This window comes from Amphiura filiformis, chromosome 3 (genome assembly GCF_039555335.1).
Source record: "Amphiura filiformis chromosome 3, Afil_fr2py, whole genome shotgun sequence".
In the NCBI taxonomy this organism is placed as follows: domain Eukaryota; kingdom Metazoa; phylum Echinodermata; class Ophiuroidea; order Amphilepidida; family Amphiuridae; genus Amphiura; species Amphiura filiformis.
The window spans coordinates 14,759,343-14,782,203 of NC_092630.1; the positions used below are offsets into that span (position 1 = coordinate 14,759,343).

A 22,861-nucleotide genomic window follows, 5' to 3' on the forward strand; every position below is an offset into this window, starting at 1 on the left:
GTATAGAAAAGTGGGGGGATGAGGCTGTGGATCACAAAATGCCCTTTTGATATTGAATTTCATTATTATTATTATTATTATTATTATTATTATTATTATTATTGTTATTGTTATTGTTATTGTTATTATTATTATTATTATTATTATTATTATTATTATTATTATTATTATTATTATTATTATTATTATTATACTGAGTTGAAAGAGTCGAAAACAAAATCATTCTTGTACACAGATAACAGACAGGCGGTAAGAAATGACCGAAGAAAATAGAGTCAAGCAGAGTAGAGATGACGAGCAAGAGGATGAGCAAGATTCAACCCCGACATCTTGCGGATGTGGTCCTTGCTCACCGTCATGGGCTCATCGATTCGCCAATCCCAAAGTTTTCGTCGTCCACGCCGGTATCATGTTTGGTCTCAGCATTATGGCAAACACATACCAATTGAACGAGCTTTTCGAATTTCGAGTTCCACTGCAGGTGCTTTGCTGATTGTCGACGATGTGGTTCAATTGTCGCTAATCTTCTTTGTTTCATATTTCGGACACAATGCTCACCGACCGCGAATCCTTGCAGTTGGAGGTATGTAACAGAGATATTTCAGCTCCGATGGCATCCCATATTTTTTTCGGACCTTTGGGTAATTCGAATCATGCTTCATAGTATCAGCAATTTGCTATAGTGATAGATATTTGAAAAGTACAATGGAGACAAAGTTCCTTTCTCAAAATCCTACTCCTGACGATAATGAATGAGGTGACACGGTAGCTTAAACAGACCATTACAGTTGAAATCCAAGAATTCCATATGGCACACATGATCGTCATCTCCCACACAGGGGTATATACTTCAAATGAAGTCACCCACTCAGGTAACTCCATTTGGAATTCATACTCCCTATGTGAGAGATTAAGATTATGTCTTCCGTAGGGGTGTGTAGATGTCAACTGGAATAGCCCAATTGCTTGTTGGTGTTTGTATTTTGTGTTTGTGTTTTTAAATAAAAGTCCGAATTAAATCTTACTGTAATCTCCTGACTTCACCAGTCCCCTGGAATGTTCACGTCATAGACGGCTAGGCATTGTCTTTCATTTCTTGTATAGTGATGGCTGCTCAATCCACACCCAGATGGCTTCTTTATGCCTCTCCTATACAATTTTCCTCCTGTTCTAGAATTACGACTTCATCAATTGTTACGATTACCAATTTTGAAAGCATCTGACACTTAACTCAATGATTCCATTTGAAACATCAAATGGTGATAAAGCCATGCATACCGCTCATAATAATGCGTTATGCACCAGAAAGACACCAACTTGGAATTCATTTTGGGTTTTGTAATACGTGTCTGTTGCTGTTAGGGTTTGCTTTCAAACCCAAGCACCGGCTGTTGGATTTTAAGACATCTTGTAAAAGATTGTGTAATTATATTTTGACTGCAAAAGAACAATTTCTCCGTAAGGCCAAATGAAAAAGAATTTTGTCCCAGGAGTGCACGCGTGTAGCTTTTAAAATTCGCATTTGTGATGGTTATTTTGTTTGCTCCATGACCGAAAAAAGAAGTTGACCAAAATATTGAAGAAGAGAGTTTAAAGCGTAGTGCAAAGCTTTCTTACTAAAAAAGGGAGGAAAGAGCACACCGCTATTTCTATTTGCTCCTAAGACAAACATAATTTTTTATTGGGCATATAGTGAATGCATTGATTGTTTCTACCAACAGGTACTATCTATGGGATTGGCTTGATTATAAGTGCCATGCCCCACTATGCGACAGAGCCACTAGACCCTGCATCCGTTATCTTCGGCAGTGACCAGTTTTCCTCTTCAATGAGCACAAATGAAGACGGTCTTTGCAGTGCCGCTACTGATACCGTGAATATTTCTTATTCTGATGCGTGTGATGGTAGAGATAACGGTGGTGCACACTTTATATCTTTGCTGCCGATTGGCCGGGCTATGTCTGGTGCCGGCTCAGCGTGTATTACCCCTCTTATATTCTCTTATTTGGATGACGGGGTTAGCAAACATCATCTTACTACATATACAAGTAAGACTCTTAAATTTGTTCGCCTCAAGTTCGGTAGTGACGTTGGTGCGTATATGCTGGTCGTTAATCGCGCAGAGCGTACACGCACGCGTACAAGGGCGATTTGTTGGCACGCTTGTAGCGCAGCGCAAGTGCGAAAAAGCATTGACGTCACCACCGAATTTGAGGAGATCCAAAGAATCTAGTGTTTTTCTTTTTTTTATTAATCACCTGTCGAAGTTCAGAGTGGAGCTCTGGGTGGTAATTTCCAGGTATCACATTGACCTCTCGGTGCCGATTATTTTTATGACCTGGCTGCAATTTCTGGCCATGATCGTTGTTTCAAAATTACAAGGGGAAACTGTGGTTAAATATTTGGAATTCAACGTGAACTTCTCGTTGCGTAGGTACCAACGTACTTACAACAATTTATCCCGCTACCACTAAGATACATCAGAATCACTTTGCTTTCACAAGTTTGAATCCAAAGAACAGCCTCTCTCTTGGTGCTTGGATTGTAATTATCCACAAACAGCTCCATGCTGTTCCCTGCTGAGGTGAAGCAAGTGAGGTAAACCACCTTGCCCAAGTTCACATCACATTGGCGCTGCGACGGATCGAGCTGCTGCGCAGCCGTGCCCTCTACATTATATTTTAATTTTTCCAACAAAACAAACCTTATCCGTTGATCATTCACTTCTGTTTCAGCATTCCTGTTCATTTTTGCAGCCCTAGGCGCACCATTTGGTTTTTTTCTTAGCGCGAAGACGACATCCATCTATGTTGACTTCGACAGGATTCCCGCCGAAAGTATTCCCGACATTCCTCAGTATGATCCACGTTGGATAGGATCCTGGTGGCTAGGATTCATAGCATTGGGATTCCTGTGGATTTTGGTAGCGTTGCCAATGTGTCTCTATCCAAAACAACTGCCGAGGTCGACAGGTCAAAAGTCAAATAGTGGTAGCGTTAAAGAGAAAACTGACGAAGGAAAGATACCTGTAAGTGCAAATAGGTCCGTCTTCAAGCAGTTTCTGCACCATGTTGGTGGTATCTTTAAAGGTAAATATTCCTGAAATTTATTTTAGGTTCGACATTTTTCAACCAACGGTGGAGAAAGCTCCTATAAACGATCTACATATTCATGCAAATTGGGCGTAGTTTGCCATGCAACCGGTATTTATCGGCAAAGTTCGAAACAGAATGACGATTTGAGTCTTTTTAAAGCTTAAAAGCTTTAGCTTTAAAATCTTTAGCTCTAAAAGCTTTAGCTTTATCTTAAAAGCTTTAGCTAAAAGTTTCAGCGCGTAGTGGGCTTTCTTGCCTCGCGTTATTGGTACAACGCATTGGACGTAGAACTCAAGCAAGCTCGCACTTTAATCGAAGTTTGTCGGGCGCATGTCGAAATAATCCAATTATAAACGTCATATACCATTATATTTGGTACCAATGTATATAAGTCTCTTCTATTAACAGTGCCTCATTTCAAATATTTAGTTTTAGTTTTGGTTTTGGTTTTGGTCACGTGGTTTCCTATTGTCCTGCCTAACCACTTGAATCACAAGATATCGAACTCATTGTTTCTACCTTTTGTTTAAAACTAAACATTTGTGATAGGTAGTTTCGGTTTTGGTTTTAGTTTCTTATAAGTGGTGTGACGAATAAAATTACAGGATTTTCGAGTTACCTGATCTAAGTGTACAAAAGAAATGTTTAAATTTCGCAGTGCAATATTCACGAGCAGAGAAGTCGAACAAAGCAGTCTACATTTGAAAGCATTGATTTAGTTTGAAAGCATTGACTTGAGACTACGAAATAGCCTAAGCTGATTTCACTGTGAAAATATATAGACCATCGAAATATTTCCACAGACATTACAATAGACACTTGACAGATTATGACTTCAGTGATATAAACACTATTATACACAACTCTATTTATGTGCATGTCGCATGACGGAAGATCAATATCATAGAAAGCTGGTTTAAACTGACTTTTATTAAATTTATTTATTGGGAATGGAGAGAGAGAGAGAGAAGAGATCGCCAGGGAAAGGGGGTGTGTGTGGGGGGGGCTTAAGGGTAAGGAGAAAGAGAAACAGAGGGGAGAGAGCATTGGAAGTGGGAAGGGAAGGAGGGGAGAGGGGAGCTCAAGAGTGGAGTGGAATAATAGGGAAGAGTCGATATCGAGTGTGGGGCGGGAGGAGGTTATATATAGGTGGCGGAGGGAACATAGGTAAGAGGTATGGGTTGTGCTTTCCGGGGAATAATTCATAATCAATCATCTACATCATCATGCATCGTTTATATTTCAGACAAATAAACAAAACACCCCCACCCCCTCAATATATGCACATGATTTCTACATGTAGGCCTCGTATATAGAACTCGGGTGTAATTATAAGGTGTCATGGAAGTGTGCCACCTACGGCAGAGAGCATCAACTGTCGCCCGCGTTGATAGATATCGATAATGAAAATGTTAGCACAATAGGCTATTATATACGTATGGTTATAGGCCATTATACTTTTGATTATATATACCCTCTTGTGTCCTCCCAGCACAATAGTGTTATGATTGCAGACCAGTTCATCTCCACTTTTTAATCCCTTGATTATTGGTTTCTGAACAAAAGAGAAACCAAAACTAATGATTTGAAATGAGGGAGTGATCCTGGGAGTGATTAAGTTATATCAAAATAAGTACAAACATTCCCATATAATATCACTATGACGACATGAAAAGTATTCGCCCGCACATGCCCCGGTAAAGCCATTTTGCTAGCGGGCCATCTGGGCAGCTTGAGAATTTTGCGATTTTGCCCACCTTGGAAATTTCACCTACTGATAACGCCCGAGCACCGATACATCAAAACCAATACACATAAGATATATAGACAGTTTAATTTCAGGCGGGACATGTTACTACCGAATTTACTCATGAATATATATAAAAAGAAATGGCTTTTTCAAAGCGCATATGATTTGTCTACGATTAACTTACGTCGTTTGGGTGTAAACACGCTCGCTTTTTTTTTTATGATGGATGAAAATATCTAAGGGGGTGAGGGTCGTTCAACCCCACCCCGTCGTAATTCTAGGGTTATAAGAGTATATCACAATACATTTATAAATATATTTCAACATATTGTCTAAAGATGCACCTAGGATAAGGTGCGATACCGTAGCCGCTCAAGATAAAAGAGAGTCCAGTTGATTAGTTTTATGATTCGAATTTAATATTTCGAGTTAAAACCAGAACCATCTATGTCCAAAATTACATGCTAATCTCTTCGGTAACAAATGCACAGTTAAATTTGCCCTCAAAGGCAAGTGACTTAGTGGTACATACCTGTTCACAATCAGTTCGGAACCACTGACTCTCCAAACCCGTCCAAGACATAAGAAACCCGAACAGATCAAATTAAATCATGTATTATTTTTGTTTTGTCACTTTAGCTCTCAAGCGGTTGGTAACCAATGTTCCGTTGATTTTTTTGTGTCTGAGCTCCTTCGTCGACACTGCAACTTTATCCGCGCTGGGGAATTTCCTCATTAAGACTCTTGAAGTTCAGTTCGTTATTAGTTCATCTTTGGCCGCCATACTTTTCGGTAAGTGGCCTTAAGGGCAGAAAAAAAGGGGTGGGCGGGACACATTTGTCCACGCCCGAATTAGAAATTGATACTTATCAACACTTAGATGTATTCTTTCACTTAAAACTGACTTTAACTTTCTAATATTTGCTGCTGTCTCTTTTTAATTTAAAAATCATTATTTCACTAAAAAGTCACATGGCTCAAGACAACTGAAGTAAGTTGGCGAGAAATATGAGTCAGGAATGCGCGAATGCAAAATAGCGTCGCGTGGTGCGTGTATTGTAAGAGCACATCAAACAAAGTCTGGAAAAGAATTTCTCACTTTTTTCAAATATTTGTTTTAAAATAATAATATTAAAAAAACCTTAATTTCACGTATCTACTTTATAAAAAGTTAACTTCTTTACTCCGGATTAATTTTTTGGTATGTTGTCACAACAAATTTTGGGCAAATAACCCCATGCTTTTAAAAAAAAACCTTACTTTTTGAATTGCATGGTGTGAAGATGTTCAGGTGTATAATTATTTCATAAGATGGGATTTATGTTTCTATTATCTTCTGTTATAGGTGTTGTAATTCTTGTTGCAACTTTATTGAGTAATTTGGCATCGGGTTTCATCTGTACGAGGTTCAAGCTTGGATCTTATGGGTGTGCTGTGTTCATTCTTGTATGCAATATAAGTGCAGCCATAACGATGTTTATACTCATGTTCGTTGGGTGCAGCAATCGTGAAGTAGCTGGCGTGAATATTCCCTACACCAAGGACGCGGATATATTGGTTACTAGATCCGCCAGGTATATACGTAAAGAAAAACGGGCCGGTGATGCCATAACGCTGGAAGAAAACAAGTCTCGGTCCCAGCCGGTTGTACTCCCTCGTCACTAATCTTGGTCAAAGTTGGTTTGAGGGAAGTAACACAAACCGACTTGGACCGGCAATATTTGAGCAAACATTGCCAAGACTGCACTGATATGACTAGGCATTTTTAGCAGCCCGGAAAGAACCCTTTTGTATGGATGGCGGATAGTTTCAAAAGGTACCTATGATAATACACCCAACCTTGCATGTCCAAGATACAATCTTAGACGTCCAAGATGAAATCTTATACGTCCAAGAGCTTCCAAGATACAATCTTATATTATTTAATCATACTTGCTGATCCTCTTGCTCACCGTTAGACATCAACGTATATTATGTGCATTTCAATAGGCAGTTCATTTAGTAGTGTTGCCCCTGCTATAAATACCTGATACAAATTGGGTCGTCGATTCTAGTTTTAAATTATTATGACTATGACTCTCTAGGTAATAAAAGACCCGCGAAAAAGTTAGGCGTATTATCTTAGGCTTCATTTGAAGCTATCCGCCATCCATACTTTTGAGGCATACTTTACTATAAACGACATGCATTAACCATTAACGGTACACGCCGTACACATATAAATTTTACGAGCTGCTTATTGCCCTAAATTGGAACAAAAACCACAGAGATACATAAGTAAAACAAAGAAACTGCAAGCACAAAACAAATATGAACATAATTATGATTTACAAAACAACAATAATTAGCAATAATTAAAACCTATGTATGATTGTATTTTTATAGCAATGAGATTCATATAGATGGATCATGTAACGCCAATTGTAGTTGTCCAGCCGAGATATTTCGACCTGTTTGTGGCTCAGATGGACTTACCTATATATCTCCGTGTCATGCTGGATGTACTACTAGCACTGCACACCGGTTTAACGATTCTACCTCTATAGACAGCAGTTTACTCACTGAAACAAATACCGTAAGATTTTCTTGGCCCTAAAAAGTCCAATTTGTTAAATTGGCAGCGAATTTTGTCTAATTCCGCATTAGACACGATCTATCTAGACTAAAAATAGCTATTATGGATTTTTAGTGATCTATTGATACGAAAATAAGTACAGACATTATTTTAATAAATTCAACAGGTCTGTAGATTATTCATAAAGAATTTTATCACATCAACATCAGGCAAAACCCAAACAGCTCCTAAAAAGAGATGAGGGGCATACCAACTCTCACATATGTACGATCCTGTGTTGCAAAAGAACTCAAAAATCATATAAGTTAAGGATGCGATCACTTAAATTGACAAATTCATATCTCTGGAATGGGTGGATAAAATCAACAAGTGATTCAGCAAACCAGGAAATCGGTAAAACAAGATATCAGTTTCAACATTCAGAAAACAAAATTTGTGTTGTCTTGATACAACGCATGTTGTATGGATGGGTGAGTTTTATGGATGGCATAAAACGTAAGTGTGCCTTAACAAATCTTTAGCTATTTACAAAAGGCAAAATTGGCTACAAATTAAAAATTGTACAAACATGCGAAAAATTTAAAGTAATCAGTTGTAATCGAATCATAAAAGTAAGTTTGATCTCAATATCACTTCTTAACCCTCCTTTCTACCATCGAATGTTATAGTCTACCCTACTCCACGGTTGTTTGGTGTCAAACAATGTTAGTCTCGTTTTTAATATGATTGTCTGACTTATGACTTGTTTTTCAGACTTACTACGATTGTCACTGTATCATGTCCAATGTTTCCATAGCAACTGAAAGTATCCCATTAGGTACTGCGACTTCCGGGCAATGTGTTGGGGACTGTGACACAAATAGGATGTTAACTACATTTCTTGTTCTGGTATTCGTTGGTATATCTTTTGGTACCATGGTAGCTAATCCATTTGTTTACATAAATATGCGGTGAGTATTGACGATCTAGCAATACAATGCGTTGTCGTTATATTGACGATACTGTCATTATTTACATTTTTCCACATTGAAATCTAAATCACTGTTTTGAAATCTTAAGATATTACCTGAAAATCATTTTAACACGCTAAGGTAGGCATTAACATATGGTAGTTACGCGCAGTCAAGTTATCATACTTAGGATATCAGACTGCAGTGCGAGAGATCCCGAGTTCCAGCCACAGTGTGGTTGGCAAATGTTCTCGTGAAACTTGAAATTCCACTGACAAGGAATTAGCTGCATATTTGTCTCAGGTTATACCCGTACGTTACTCGGGGATCTGATTCTGGTTGTGATGGATATTTATGGATGACAAGGATACTGCGCCTATAATAAACTGCGTCCCTGAACGTTGTTTACTGGTTCATAAGGTGTGTATTGGGCTACAGATGTACAGTGGTCAGTAAAAATCTGTTCAGTATGCTGAGGCTTGAGGGTTGGCAAAGTGTACTATCATAAACCATTATCAAAACGGAAGTGTACTAGGTTCCCTAAAATAACATTGAGCATATCGCATGGATGATAGTTTGCCATGTTAAAAGCAAAACAAATATTTTTTCAATAAAAGCATTTAGGCATTACACATAATTCTGTTTATACATTTTTGTGTTTCTAGAGTTGTTGACGAAAAGGACCGATCTGTTGCCGTAGCTTTAAAACAGGTCATCTCAAATACACTAGGTAAGTGTAATATTATTTGAGTATTAATGGGACCTTTGACAATATGGCTCAGATTGAACTTTCCATATTTTATAAGAAATAAAAAATGTAAGGGGTTTTGCAATAATCAGACGTTGACATTGGTTTATAACGCTAATTCAACACTTTTCAATCTAAATTTGTAAAATGTTACCAAACAGTGGTGTTGAAAATTGACTCAAGTGTAAGGCCTGTTTCTGAATTCACATGGCCATTTGTAGCCACATTGAGAATGTGTTAGATTACAAATAGCTGGTAAATAATGATAATTCGTCGTGATTATGCATACTAACAAATCAAAGGTAACTATAAACAGTGTACTTCGGTTATATCTATAAAAGCCCTTTTATAAATGCGACCCGGCAAGACCAGCAAGCGTGACAAAATCCTCATGCATACAGAAAGGGATATGAACTCTGTAGATAAATAGCATCAAATTTAAGTATTAATTGAATTGCAAAATTATTACACATTTTGCAATTCCGAATTATAATATGTTATAAAAAACAATATTTTGAAAGTATTTGACGACGGAAAAAAATATTCAACGACGGAAACGTTTACAATATAATCACAAAGTTGAACAAAATAGACAATTTTGCTGCACAACAGTCTCATGTTGTTCCGCCTTTGCATTCAAATGTATAGAAAGAAAACTCGCTATGTAGAAGGTCACTTCGAGACTTACTGTCTATAAGCTGTTATGGCAGCGCGGAGGTGGTCACGTGCGCATTTATAAAAGCGCATTTATATATATATAACCGAAGTACACTGATAAACTGGTCATTATTTATTAATATCAACATTTTTACCAATACACCGGCGTTTATACAATTGTCGCCGCCCGCGCTTGGCGGATCGCGTAGACACTACACATATTATGTAGGTACGGTTTCTAGAAATCTTGTATTCGTTAGTATATCACTAAAAAATCACTGCAGTATGCTTGTAGTGACAGCATTTTCTCTTCGCTACACTCACTGTAGCGAATTTAAAGTGCTTGAATATGATAAAAGGGATAGGCCACTGCTTTAGGAGGCTATAGGGTACATACCACTAATAGGCCTGGCCGATACATGGAAATACGTTAAGTAACTATTTGTTTGTATGGCATCTGAAAAGATCAAGTTATATAGCCAAAAAAGTAATTTTTAGGGTTTAATGCTGGTATATTTTCTATCATTATATGACATTTTTTTTGGAATAGTACCAAAATTCATACGCACGGCTTCGGTTTTTAGTAAATATTCGCCCTACCATATTGTAACTTTGAGCTTCAAGGGCACACTGCCATTTTAAGGTGTTTACGGTTTGACAGTGCGTTAAAACAAGAAAAGTCTCAGGTCAGCCTATGTTGAGTTGTTGATCATTTGGCATCTAAATCATATAGTTTCACCTGATATTAGTGGCATTCAACTCTGACAGTTCTGAATATGAGAAAATTCCACCCGAAATTAGCCATTTTCCCATTGAAACCCGTGTAATACATAATTAGTGGTATTGAACCTATAGGGGCAAGGGGTAATTTAACACCAACCTGCATCATGCAGTTATTGTTAACTACATGTATGCGCACAACACAGGGGCACTCACAATAGGCAATTGAACCTTACTGGTAGCGCCGTGTTGTAGATATATGAGATAAACTAGTTAGCGTCATATATGAAAAAGTATAAAAGCTATGATTTTAGTACTTTTTCTATGTTTCAATTACTTAGTGTTTTCAAAATATCTGAATTTTCAAACCGGTACAAGCTTTAATAACGGGGGAACATACATTTTTATGAGAAAGAAATATACCATCTATATCCAAACTCCCGTGTTATTCCAATGCACATTTTGCTTCACCGGGCAGCCCTGACTTGGTCGCATTTGCAAGAGGGGTGTCACTAAACCATAATAGGTACAAATTTAGTACTTTATGTCAATCAAGTATGGTTTATTCTCTACATGTCAATGTTTATATCATTTTCATCGTCCTTATAATAACGGTGGACCGCCTTGATGAGTAAATGATAGCAAACCAGTGAAAAATACCCCAAAACTCAGTCAGTGGAGCTCCGCCGTACATGTCAATAGCGTCATTATCGGTTGAATTAGTCGACCGTAGCGGACAATTCGAGCGCTCATTGGATTAATATCATCATGTGGTAATAAATTTGCGTTGGACAATCGATTACTATAATGGTTTAGTACTGCATAATTGGGTTTAATCTTCACTAAGCGGGCTTATGGCTGGAAAGGTCACGGTGAATTTGCCGTGGACATAAGTGCACTATGCAATGTAATACCATGTTAACGTGAAATTAAAAAATAGTTTACAACAAATCTTTCGAAATGTCATTTTCCTACAGGTTCCTTCCCGACCCCAGTCTATTTTGGGGCAATCATCAACTCGGCATGTATATATTGGCAACGTTCATGTGGTGAACGTGGTTCATGTTGGCTGTACGATATTGAGGCATACCGTATTGGATTCTTTGGGACTTTGTTTGGACTGCGTATTTTCTGCACAATATGCGTGTTCGTTATTGTAGTGGCTTTGAAACGGCAAGCAAGCGGTGCTGCGCAGGTATGTCTCTCTCCATCTCTCTTTCTTTCTATCTGACCTAGCGCTGTTTTCATACAAATATTGAGACAAATAAAGCTGACCCACAAGAGCAATATTATTGGTTCTGTAAAAAAGATCCCAAGGTTTGATATAAGGGGTGCCATTTCCACCACCCAATGTGCATGATTTCTTTCGGGTGGGTGAAAATGCCCAAAACTTTCGTTTTGATATATTAACCCAAAAAGACTTATGGAAGTATATGCCATTCATTTTGTCTTCCTTGTTATATCATCGCCTATAAGATCAATTTTTTAGTTAAAATAGCTTTTGGCATCCCATTTGAATTTAACAGTAAATATTAAGCATTTGAATAGTATCTTAAAGACAGTTTTGCCAACATTGTCCTAATTTCGATAAATCGGGTCACAAATATTCAAATGTAGAGTTGTGTAATGCAAATTATATTGAATTATTTTTACAATATGCAGAATGATGCTATGGACAACCACAGCAATAATACGACTGATACTAAATTAGACGTATTGCACAGTGCCTAGAAATCACCCGTAAATATATCCTAATATTCATATGGAGGTATTCATTCTACCATGGTCGAACTACTGCAACGTTTGGAGATGGGCAGTTTCTGTAAATCTGAACTATTATGTGATCTGATGTTTCTTCTTCTGGGTGTCCGTCCACTATGTCGAATATTAAACTATGTTTGCTATACATGTATGTCATATATGAAATAAGGTAATCTTTACTAGGGCTGGGTTAGGTAACGGTTACGGTTGGTCTAACCTTATCTTTGGCATACCCAACCTTCGACATCGCGGGCGGATACCCCTGAATGCTGTATGACAAACTGAGAAAATGGTTAGAGACTTTTAAAGACAAATTAGTTAAGGTGAGAGATCTGTCACCAATTTGACCAATGGGATTGCTAATGAAAGTAATGAGGAACAATATCCGAGTTATGTACCAATATTACGAATGGACAAACACCATGTGATTTCATCCCGCTGTTATAGGACTCGTGTAATTTTCTCCTAAAGACTATTTCAGTCTAATAGACTAGCCAAATTAAGAATGACAAGGGGTTAAACCACCACTAATTGCAACAGAATCCATTTAATCACCATTCATTTTAGAAAAGCATATTAAAAAACATATCAAAAGTACCAAAAAATCTAAATAGTGGAACAATGCCTTATTTGCATGATTCCAAAATGCCGCTTATGTAAGGCGTAATTTTGGGTTCTACGAACGTCTACAATTGAAAAATGCTCCAATTTTATATCAAACTGGTCCCTTGGCAAAAATGGATCAAAATAAGAAAAGTTGCATTGTGTTAAATGTTTTGTTACATAAGTTACAGCCCAACATAGGCCAGAGTCAACAAGGCTTAATAGATTTTGGTCGCTTTTGCCATACTAGGGTATAAACAAACCATTCTTTTTTTAATGTTTTTGCAAGCGGAGCAATCTGAGTCCATTTTGATGGAAACAGATAATTTTAACATTTTTGTCCGCTGTGGAATCCAAGTTTTGACATTTCACCTTTTCCCTTTACCGTAAGAACTCTATATCGGAAATATGTCAAACAATGCTTTTTCTGTACTACCCATATGATTTGAGGAATACAATGCTATGGTGTGTAACAAGATTTAACCAACCTTGAAATTTCAGGGGGCCATTTTGGATTTATGCAAATTAGGCACTGTTCCACTAATTGGATTTGCGGGGACTTTTGATTGGTTTTAAGGGTTGAAGCTGAGGATCAAGGATGTGAAGGAGGGTAATATTTATAATCTCTTAGTGTTGCAGCTGAGGATCAAAAATGTAAAGGAGGGTAGTAGAATATCTTAGTGTTGTAACTCGGGATCACGGATATGAAGGAGGGGAAATATAATCTCATAGTATTGCAGCTGAGTATCAACGATGTGAAGCAGGGCATTATAATCTCTAATTAATGTTGCAGCTGAGTATCAAGGATGCGAAGGGGGTAATAAAATTTATAATTGTAGCAGCTGAGGATCAAGGATGTGAAGTGAGTTAATATAATCTCTTAGTGTTGTAACTGATGATTCAGGATGTGACGGGGGTAATATATTCTTTTAGTTTTGTAGCTGAGGATCAAGAATGTGATAAAGGAGGTTAACAATATAATCTCTTAATGTTGCAGTTGCGGATCAAGGATGTGAATGAGGGTGTTAGAATTCATTCATGTCCTCATTAATAAACGCGATGCGTGCGATCCAATCATATTTAGTTATTGTTGAAAACGCGAACGCAAAATGTGTAATTGCTCGAAGGGGGCGCAACACTAAATAAGCGTCCCATGAGGTTAACGTGTGATTTCGTCCTACTTCAAGCGCGATTCCTGGCGTCCCTGCAATACTTTGCAAAATAAATTTGGTATCAAATTAAAGCTCTGTTGCTGTGGATTACAAAACTTTTGTCGGCATATATCGATGACCGTTGACTTTTTTCGCTATTTCGCGGTGCAAAAAAGAATGCCTAAAAATAAACTAAACTCACCACTCACATTTCAAAATCGGAAGTTGTCTTTTCATCCGCAGAGAATTGCTTTTGAGATAAACTGTCCGGTTTTTTCTGCATGTTATCATTGAAGAGACTTGTCGACCCAGCAAACACAAAACGTTTTCGACATCATTCGCAAAAGGTTATAAAAGGTTGTCAGAAAACGTTTAATGGTATAAAACGTTTTCATAACTTTAAATAAAATTTTTTGGTAATTTACTGCACAGCAAACACAAATGTTTTACAGAAAACATTTAAATGTCGGGTTATATAAAGGTATAAAAACGTTTAAATAACATTCCAAAAATATTTAAGAAAACTTGGTACATCATTCTAAACAGAATGTTATTTTGGGGTTGAAAAAATATTTTGCAAAAAATGTTTGCCATAAATATTTACAATAACGTTTTTAAAATGTTTTCACGACCTTTATATAACTCGACATTTAAATGTTATTAAAACGTTTTTAAAAAAAACATTTTAAGAACATTTCTGTGTTTGCTGGGTGCAAATATTTTAACATAATGTTATTTAAGTGTTGACAAAATATTTGGCCAAAAATGTTTGCAAAAATAGTTTACAATGACATTTCGAAAACATTTGAAAAATATTGTCATAGTGTGTTTGCATACAAAACGTTTTAAAACGATGTCATGACCTTTATATAACCCGACATTTTAATGTTATTAAAACGTTTTTACCTAAACCAAAACCCAAAATGTAACTTATTCAAAATCTGTGTTTGCTGGGGAATTCATATAGGCTGATATTTAGTGATTTAAAGTGAACATGTCGGTAGATATCGTCGCTACAAGCTCATATTCACTATGGACTATATTAGCCGATTTTCTTTCTTACATAAAATGCTTAGTGATAGTGATTTAGTGTTGCACCCTCTCGAAAGTAAATATAGTAACCTTGAAGAAACTGCGCGCGCGCTGGCTGCCGTATTTGATTTCGCGCTACCATATTTGCATATATTGTGATACGCACTTTTGTTATTGGTCGTCCTGTTTTAGCCTGATCGATTTTTGGAAAGGGAATATGTTAAAATCATTTATTTTTTATATACAAACTTTTGAGCAAAATTGTGTGTTATTTTGTAAAGTGAAGAGATCAAAGTGACGGTTATGAATGAGGTAAAATAACTTTGCATCGGTAATATATCGGGCATTGTGAAAAATCTAAACATTTTGCTTTGGACCTCGGAATATCCCCGGAGATATTCCTCGGTTCCAAAGGCAAAATGTTTAGATTTTTCACAATGCCTTCCAAATAACCGATGCGCAGTTATTAACCTCTATTTACCTTATGTAAAGGAGAGTAATAAGGATGTGCAAGAGGGTATTATTATCACTTTTTAGGATGTGCATAAGGGTATTATAATCACTTTTTCAAATGTTGTAGCTGAGGATCAAGGATATGAATGGGGGTATAATCACTTAATGTTGTAGCTGAGGATCAAGGCCCGGGGGGGCACTTCAATTTGAAATGGATATAGGTGTAGGGCTGGCACTTACGCACTAAGGGGCATTCGGTGAGAGCAACATGTAAAAAATATGGGGTCATTGGGTGAGAGCATGATTTTTGGCATTCGGTGAGAGCAAAAAGTAAAAAATATGGGGTCATTGGGTGAGAACATGACCTTTTTTTAAATGGAATTTTTGGGAGAGAACCAAAACAGCGCCACAAAAACCTCGAAAATTGAATTTCTACTTCTAAATGGCTTCAAATTTCTTTATTTTTTCAAAATAAGTAACAAATTCAGTGATAAATTAACTTGTAAGGGTCTTTGGGTGACAGATCAAATGGAAAAATAGGGGTCTTCGGGTGACAGAGCATGTGTTCGTAAAAAAATATGGGGTCTTTGGGTGACAGCGATGCTGAAAAAGGGGTCTTAACAGCCCTACATACGCGTCACCTCCAAAGTTGGAGTGCCCCCGGGGATCAAGGATGTAAATGAGGGTTATAAAATCTCTTAGTGTTGCAGCTGAGGATCAAGGATGTGAATGAGGGTATTTTAATATCTTATTGTTGTAGCTGAGGGTCAAGGACGTGAAGGAGAGTAATATAATAAAGTGCATAATTTATGTACACAAATCCAATTTTCTACTCACGGCTTAGACAATTTCGTCACCCACGGCGGGTGACTCTTCAGTAATTCGATGATTCGCCTACTCCTCCACGAAATTGCCCATTCCTCGGATGCACAGTTCTATTAAAATAGCGCATCACACATGTGATTTAGAGAGTAGATGCACTCGTCACGGTTGATGGTTTCGGTGCCCCTCTTTCTGATCCAATGCTTTGCGTATTCATCTAGTTTGCTTGTCTGTGTCCATGATTCTCTTGAGCAACGTGGTATGTAATGGCCAACTTGTAACGTTCCAATACAGGTTCTTGACTTTTTTATACCCTAGTGTATGTCCTTGAAATTATTTTGCGCCAAAAAGGCCCATGGGAAGCTCAAATATTTTGCATGTAGGCCTAAAATTTGTATTTTGCACCCCCCCTCTCTCTCTCTCTCTCTCTCCCACAACGAAAGCTGGCTACGCCACTGGGTATTAAAATCACTTAGTGCTGTAGCTGAGGATCAAGGATGCGACGGAGGGTAATATAATCTCTTATTATTGCAGCGGATGATCAAGGATAATAAAATATCTTAGTGTTGTAACTGAGAATAAAGAATGTGAACGAGAGCAATATATTTTCTTAGTGTTGCAGCTGAGGATCATAGATGTGAAGGAGGATATAATAATCTCCTAGTGTTGTAGCTGAGGATCAAGAATGTGAAGGAGGATAATAATAATCTCTTAGTGTTGCAGTTAAGGATCAAGGAGGTGAATGAGGGTATTATAATCTCTTAATGTTGTAGCTGAGGATCAAGGATACGGAAGAGGGTAATAAAATCTCTTTAAATTATTGAAGCTGAGGATGAAGGATATAAATGAGTGTATTATTAACTGTATATAGCTGTGGATCAAGGATGTAAAGGTAATATAATCTCTTAGTGTTGTAGCTGAGGATTAAAGATCTTTTAGTATTGCAGCTTAAGATCAAAGATGTGAATAAGGGCATTATAATCTCTTGTTGTTGCAGCTGAGGATCGAGGATGTGCATGAGGGTATTATAGTCACTTAGTGTTGCAGTTGATGGTCAAGGCTATATTGTTATTTGCCCTGCAGTGTGCGCACGCATCGTAGTTTACTCAGGCACGTGTATTTTAAATCACCCACCACATTTCATATAGTACAAGAAATCCATTGAACAGAGTAGCGGTTCGTTCAAGCATATCGATAGACTAGTCCAATCAAGTGGTCTATAGGAACTGAATGATTTTTTTAAATTTGGGGTAAGTGGTTATATTAACTTACACCATATCAAATATCAATTATTCACAAAGTTATTGACGGATATCAATAACTTGATTTAATAATACATTGCTATTTTTGTAGTGCTGAAATAAAAAAAATACTAAAAATTATACTAATTTCTTTAAACAAAATTGCACTGTAACTCCAATACAACGTTAGACCCAATGCGCATTATATGCGCTGTAATAAATTACAGGCAATGTGTGCGGCAGTATAAGGGAGGACAGCTTTTATGGTCTACTTAGCTCAGCAATGCTCTGCTGTCTTCGATAATGGTTCATGTACGCCAGAGCGTTCGATAGGAACAATCGAACAGTATACGAGTTTGCTGATATCTATCGGAGCGTTCAGCAGAGCAGCAGGATTATAAACACAGTCGATGGTAAAACCATAATCAATTTCCTTTGTGTTCAGTAAGTACATAACGACCCACTTATCAACTACTCAAGTGGTCATTAAATAAGTATGTCTGGGGTCGTGTCTGCGGTCAATAGAAAGTCAATAATGTGTGTAAGTTTATGTTTACATAAAGTGGTGTAATTAGGTTTCAAGGGGTTATAAATTCGATCGATATTTTGGTCAACGCGTGGGTATCGGAGCGGAGCCTGACAGAGTTTGCTACAGGCTTGTATGGGTTTTGGGCTTTGATAAAAGCCAGGTACCTCTCCGATACAATGCGCTATCGAAGACAGCAAAGCATTGCTGAGCGTAGTAGACCATAAAAGCTGTCCTGCCTAAGCAAGAACAACCATGCTACCCTTACATTCTACTTTTTGGAACTAATAATATGAAAAGGTGCACAACTTGAATTCCAGTAAATAATTCCAATAATATATGTTTCTTAATCATCCGTTGAAAAGTTTTTATTTTGGCAACAGATTTCTATTAACGACATTTAAAACTTTTCCTATACATGAATATCATAATTCCAGTAACATAAATCCAGTAAATAATTCCAATAATGCAGCAATAAGAAAAAGTATATCAATTCCACCAGAGGAAATTTTTACCAAATTTCGAGTACTTCTCCGTACGTAGTCCACGTGTCCATCGTACATTTATACATAAATACCGTTTTTTGTGAAGGGATGGGGTATGGACGTTTGGGCAGTATTTTTTGTTGGACATGAGAGCACATCAGGCATATCGAATTGCATTCTGAATACGAAGAATGTCCTTCTGATATCAAATGATTTTGATTTTTTTTAATTCGCGATATAATACGCATTTTATGGAAAATGATTAAAAAATGATATTTTTGATATTTAACAGTACTCGAAGTAAACTTTATCAATCTAATGATATGTACTTAAAGGGTATGCAGCTGGGAAGAAAAGCCGACGATCAATTGAAAATTTTGACCTCTCGTACTGAAAATATGGAATTTTTTCCCCAAAACAACAAAAAACAATGAGATCTTTTTGGGAAAAAATATATATCAATAATATGAAAGGTCAAAATTTTCAATTGATCGTCGGCTTTTCATCCCAGCTACATACACTTTCACTACATGTCATTAGATTTATAAAGTTTACTTCGAGGACTGTTAAATATCAAAAATTTAAAAAGTATCAAATTTTAATAATCTGTCATAAAATTTGTATCATATCGCGAATTTTAAAAAAAATCAAAATTATTTGATTATTGATTTTATTATTAATTTTTGTACGATTGATTAGGTTTTATACCCTCTCTGTTTGCTAGGTCCCCAAGAATTATTACTTATCAGTAAGCCGGTAGATCTCCAAATCAGAATTGTTCAATAAGTGCGACATGATTATAATAATACCGATATATCTTGCATTCGATTAAGGGGTGGTTCTAGATGCCAGGTGGGTAGGGGTAAAAAAAAAAAGAATCGTTGCCTTTTTGACCACAATACATGTGTATGTATTGTATTTGTTTGTACCGTAGGTGAGTTTGTTGTTAGGTCGATGACAGAATAGACACACGTAACAACCTTGAATAACATTACAGAATTATGACGTATCTACCAATTTTAATTATAACCAAGAATCACTACCCCTGTCACACATTAAGAAAAATGCAATAAAAGTATAATTAATACATGGAGTTCCTTCATGGAACTCCATGTATTAATGTTGTTTCGCCTTTGCATTCAAATGTACAGGAAGATCAACTGTGTCGAAGGCCACTTTCTTGTCTTCAAGCTGTTATGGCAGCGCGGAGGTTGTCACGTTGTATTTATAAATACTATTTATAAATATAGTCGAAGCATACTGTTTGTGTTTTGTTTATTACTTTTATTCTAAAGACTTTATGATGTCCATTGACCATTATAATTGAAGACCGAATTAAAAAAGACTAGTTTGCGTCTGACGTCAGGGCAACGGCGCGGCGTGATTGGTTGCTGACCTACGCAGAACGACATTTTTGGTCTGGTTGACAGGACGTAATACTCAAACTAGTCTTTTTAAATCAATCTTCATAGTCCACCCCACAGACCAGTAAAACATAGCCTTATATACAAAGGCCTGTGAGGCTATAACGCAATTGTCTGAAAATGGCCAGAATGAACATGAGGCAAATTTGCACTGAGCCCTCGTGCTCGTAATAGAGCATGTGCATTAGAAAGTGTGTAACACATAGATTAATAAACACACAGATTGGGATTGTCCATGCCTGTGCCCTCTAAGCGTACTCGAATTCAGCTGACGCCGGTACAGCGTTCAGACCTTGTGACATCGCTCATCTTACGCGCGAAGTTTCTTTTGTGTACGCTCGCGCTATTTGCGCTATTTTTGAGTTTGCTCACGCGGTACCTGACTTAGCGTCGATCCCCATAGGCAACATGCCATGACTCCGCGGTATGGTGTAACATTTGTGACGTGCTCTACCATGTCTACAGGCCACATAATGAACACTGATAAATTCACCTTTTCGGTAAATCCCATAACCCGTTGCGAGTACACCTGAGAACTCGTCATTTGACGTCACGCCGACTTGCGATGCGCAGTAACGATGTTCGATAAACGATGTGCGTATCGGCGCAGATCGGCGTGACGCCAAATGACGAGTTCTCAGGTGTACTCGCAAAGGGTTATGGGATTTACCGAAAAGGTGAATTATAAATTACACATTTATATTTGAAAATATTTAAACTTGACTACGTGTTTTGTCAGTACGATATAGACCTACATGAATATGTGCCGTTATATCAATCATCCGTTTTAGGCTCCTCGTATCCTCAGGTTTCACCCCCAAGTTGAACAGTTTTTTCAATTTGCTCTTGATGTTTTCCAAACGAAAAGCGGCACACAGCTTAGCACAGAGTGGTTTTGCAGTCAATTTGGGTGGAAGGGTCCAAACCTCATATGCCGTAATATGCCTCCAACCCCTCCTCTCCCCATAATACCCCAACACCCCCTCTCTGTTTAATCAACTTTATCAAAGACCACACTGTACATGTAGTGCTTTTGCACAAAAAGTGTTACCGGTAGTGAATTTAGGCATTAGGCATTTAGGCGTTTTTAAAACGTTTTAAATAAGTTATATTTTGGGTTTTGGTTTTAGTTAAAAAGGTTTTAATAACATTAAAATGTCGGGTTATATAAAGGTCATGAAATCGTTTTAAAACGTTTTGTCCAAATATTTTGTCAACACTTAAATAACATTAGATTAAAATATTTGCATCCAGCAAACACAGAAATGTTCTTAAGATGTTTTTTACAAACGTTTTAATAACATTTAAATGTCGGGTTATATAAAGGTCGTGAAAACATTTTAAAAACGTTATTGTAAATATTTTGGGCAAATTTTTTTTTGCAAAATAGTTTTTCAACCCCAAAATAACATTCTGTTTAGAATGATTTGTACCAAGTTTTCAAAAATGTTTTCGGAATGTTATTAAAATGTTTTTATACCCTTTTATATAACCCGACATTTCTGTAAAACATTTGTGTTTGCTGTGCAGTAAATTACCAACAAATGTTATTTACTGTTATGAAAACCTTTTATACCATTAATGTACCCTTTATATAACCCGACATTTAAACGTTTTCTGACAACCTTTTATAACCTTTTGCGAATGATGTAGAAAACGTTTTGTGTTTGCTGGGTACAGCGTTTATTTGAAGGCTATTTGCTGGATGAATCTCTCCATAACTTGCGAACTTTGTCATTGAACCCAAATGCAATGAATATGTGCACGCCCTGTAGAGACGAAGTAATTATAGCAATCCACCAGAGTACGTCAACATCTGCCGCGCTTGCAATGAACATCAGGAGCCAAGAAAGGCCAAGAACAGATGAAATCTGAATGTAATGTTACACAAAGACAAAGCCTGTTAGTATAATTCTCTCATCTTGGTAAACTGTTTCAGTTGTATCGAATTTTTGCAAGTATGTGAAAGCTTGACTGTTCCGCATTTGCTATTTATAACACCTACCTTTGAAAACAATATTATGGCTTCTCTCCAGCGATTACTATTCTCCGATTTATGTTGGAGCTTATTATACTTTTGTCTCTGTTTACGGAGCTTAATTAGAGTAGTAACCATCAGTATAATATTCAGGGTTGATGAAAGGGCAACTGGTATTCCAAAAGCAACAGTATTATAAAACCCAGTGATAATCCAGCAGGTTTCTCCGCCATACAACATGCCTTGACCAGAAAAAAACAGAAACAGATGAAAAGCCAAAACTGTGCCTGCAATGAACAATGGTAAGCCCCATCCTAACATTTGTGCGGCCAATGCTGTTTTAGTGCTTGTGTGTACGTGTAGTATCTTCGCCCGTCCAAATTGGAGAAATAAAATGAAAGCCATAATTGTTGTCCATGTAAATGTTGCGAGCCAGAAATAGTGTTTTATCACCGCAAATATAACGCAGAGGCCATTAGAGAGGACTGCAGAATCAGTCGAGAGATTAAGCAATTGAGCCAGAAACAACGCAACCGATAAACTCATGACGCCATGCCCATATATATTTCGAAGCCGTTTGAATTTGATATATGTTGTCAAAGTTCCAAGTAGACCAAACAAAGACATCGTAGTCGTAACAAAGGCAACAATATCCATTGGTGTTAAGAAGAGTTGCCTAGTAGGGTCGGGATCAGCATCATCTGAGAAAGAATCGTAGCAAACCTGGGCTTTCCGATTCGGCAATACACGAAAGTTACCAATTTGAAATTCATTGCCGGAGTAAACTAACATGGTTTCGTTGTTTTTCAGAGAATACTCGGAGGAATTCAAGATTAAGAATACACAATCAAGCTTAGGGGAATTATTTTGGTCACCACATATGAAAAGCA

The 22,861-nt window shown here is 37.2% G+C and overlaps 1 protein-coding gene across 1 annotated transcript; it reads left to right on the forward strand.

The window, feature by feature from the left end:
• The first annotated feature begins 6,198 nt into the window (after positions 1 to 6,198).
• On the forward strand, positions 6,199 to 12,953 carry LOC140147633 (solute carrier organic anion transporter family member 5A1-like). The gene is made up of 6 exons (XM_072169408.1): positions 6,199 to 6,419; positions 7,231 to 7,420; positions 8,174 to 8,370; positions 9,036 to 9,100; positions 11,473 to 11,690; positions 12,158 to 12,953. Exons 1-6 carry the CDS (start codon positions 6,319 to 6,321, stop codon positions 12,224 to 12,226), a joined length of 840 nt encoding a protein of 279 aa, XP_072025509.1. The 5' UTR covers positions 6,199 to 6,318; the 3' UTR covers positions 12,227 to 12,953.
• The last annotated feature ends 9,908 nt before the right edge of the window (positions 12,954 to 22,861 follow it).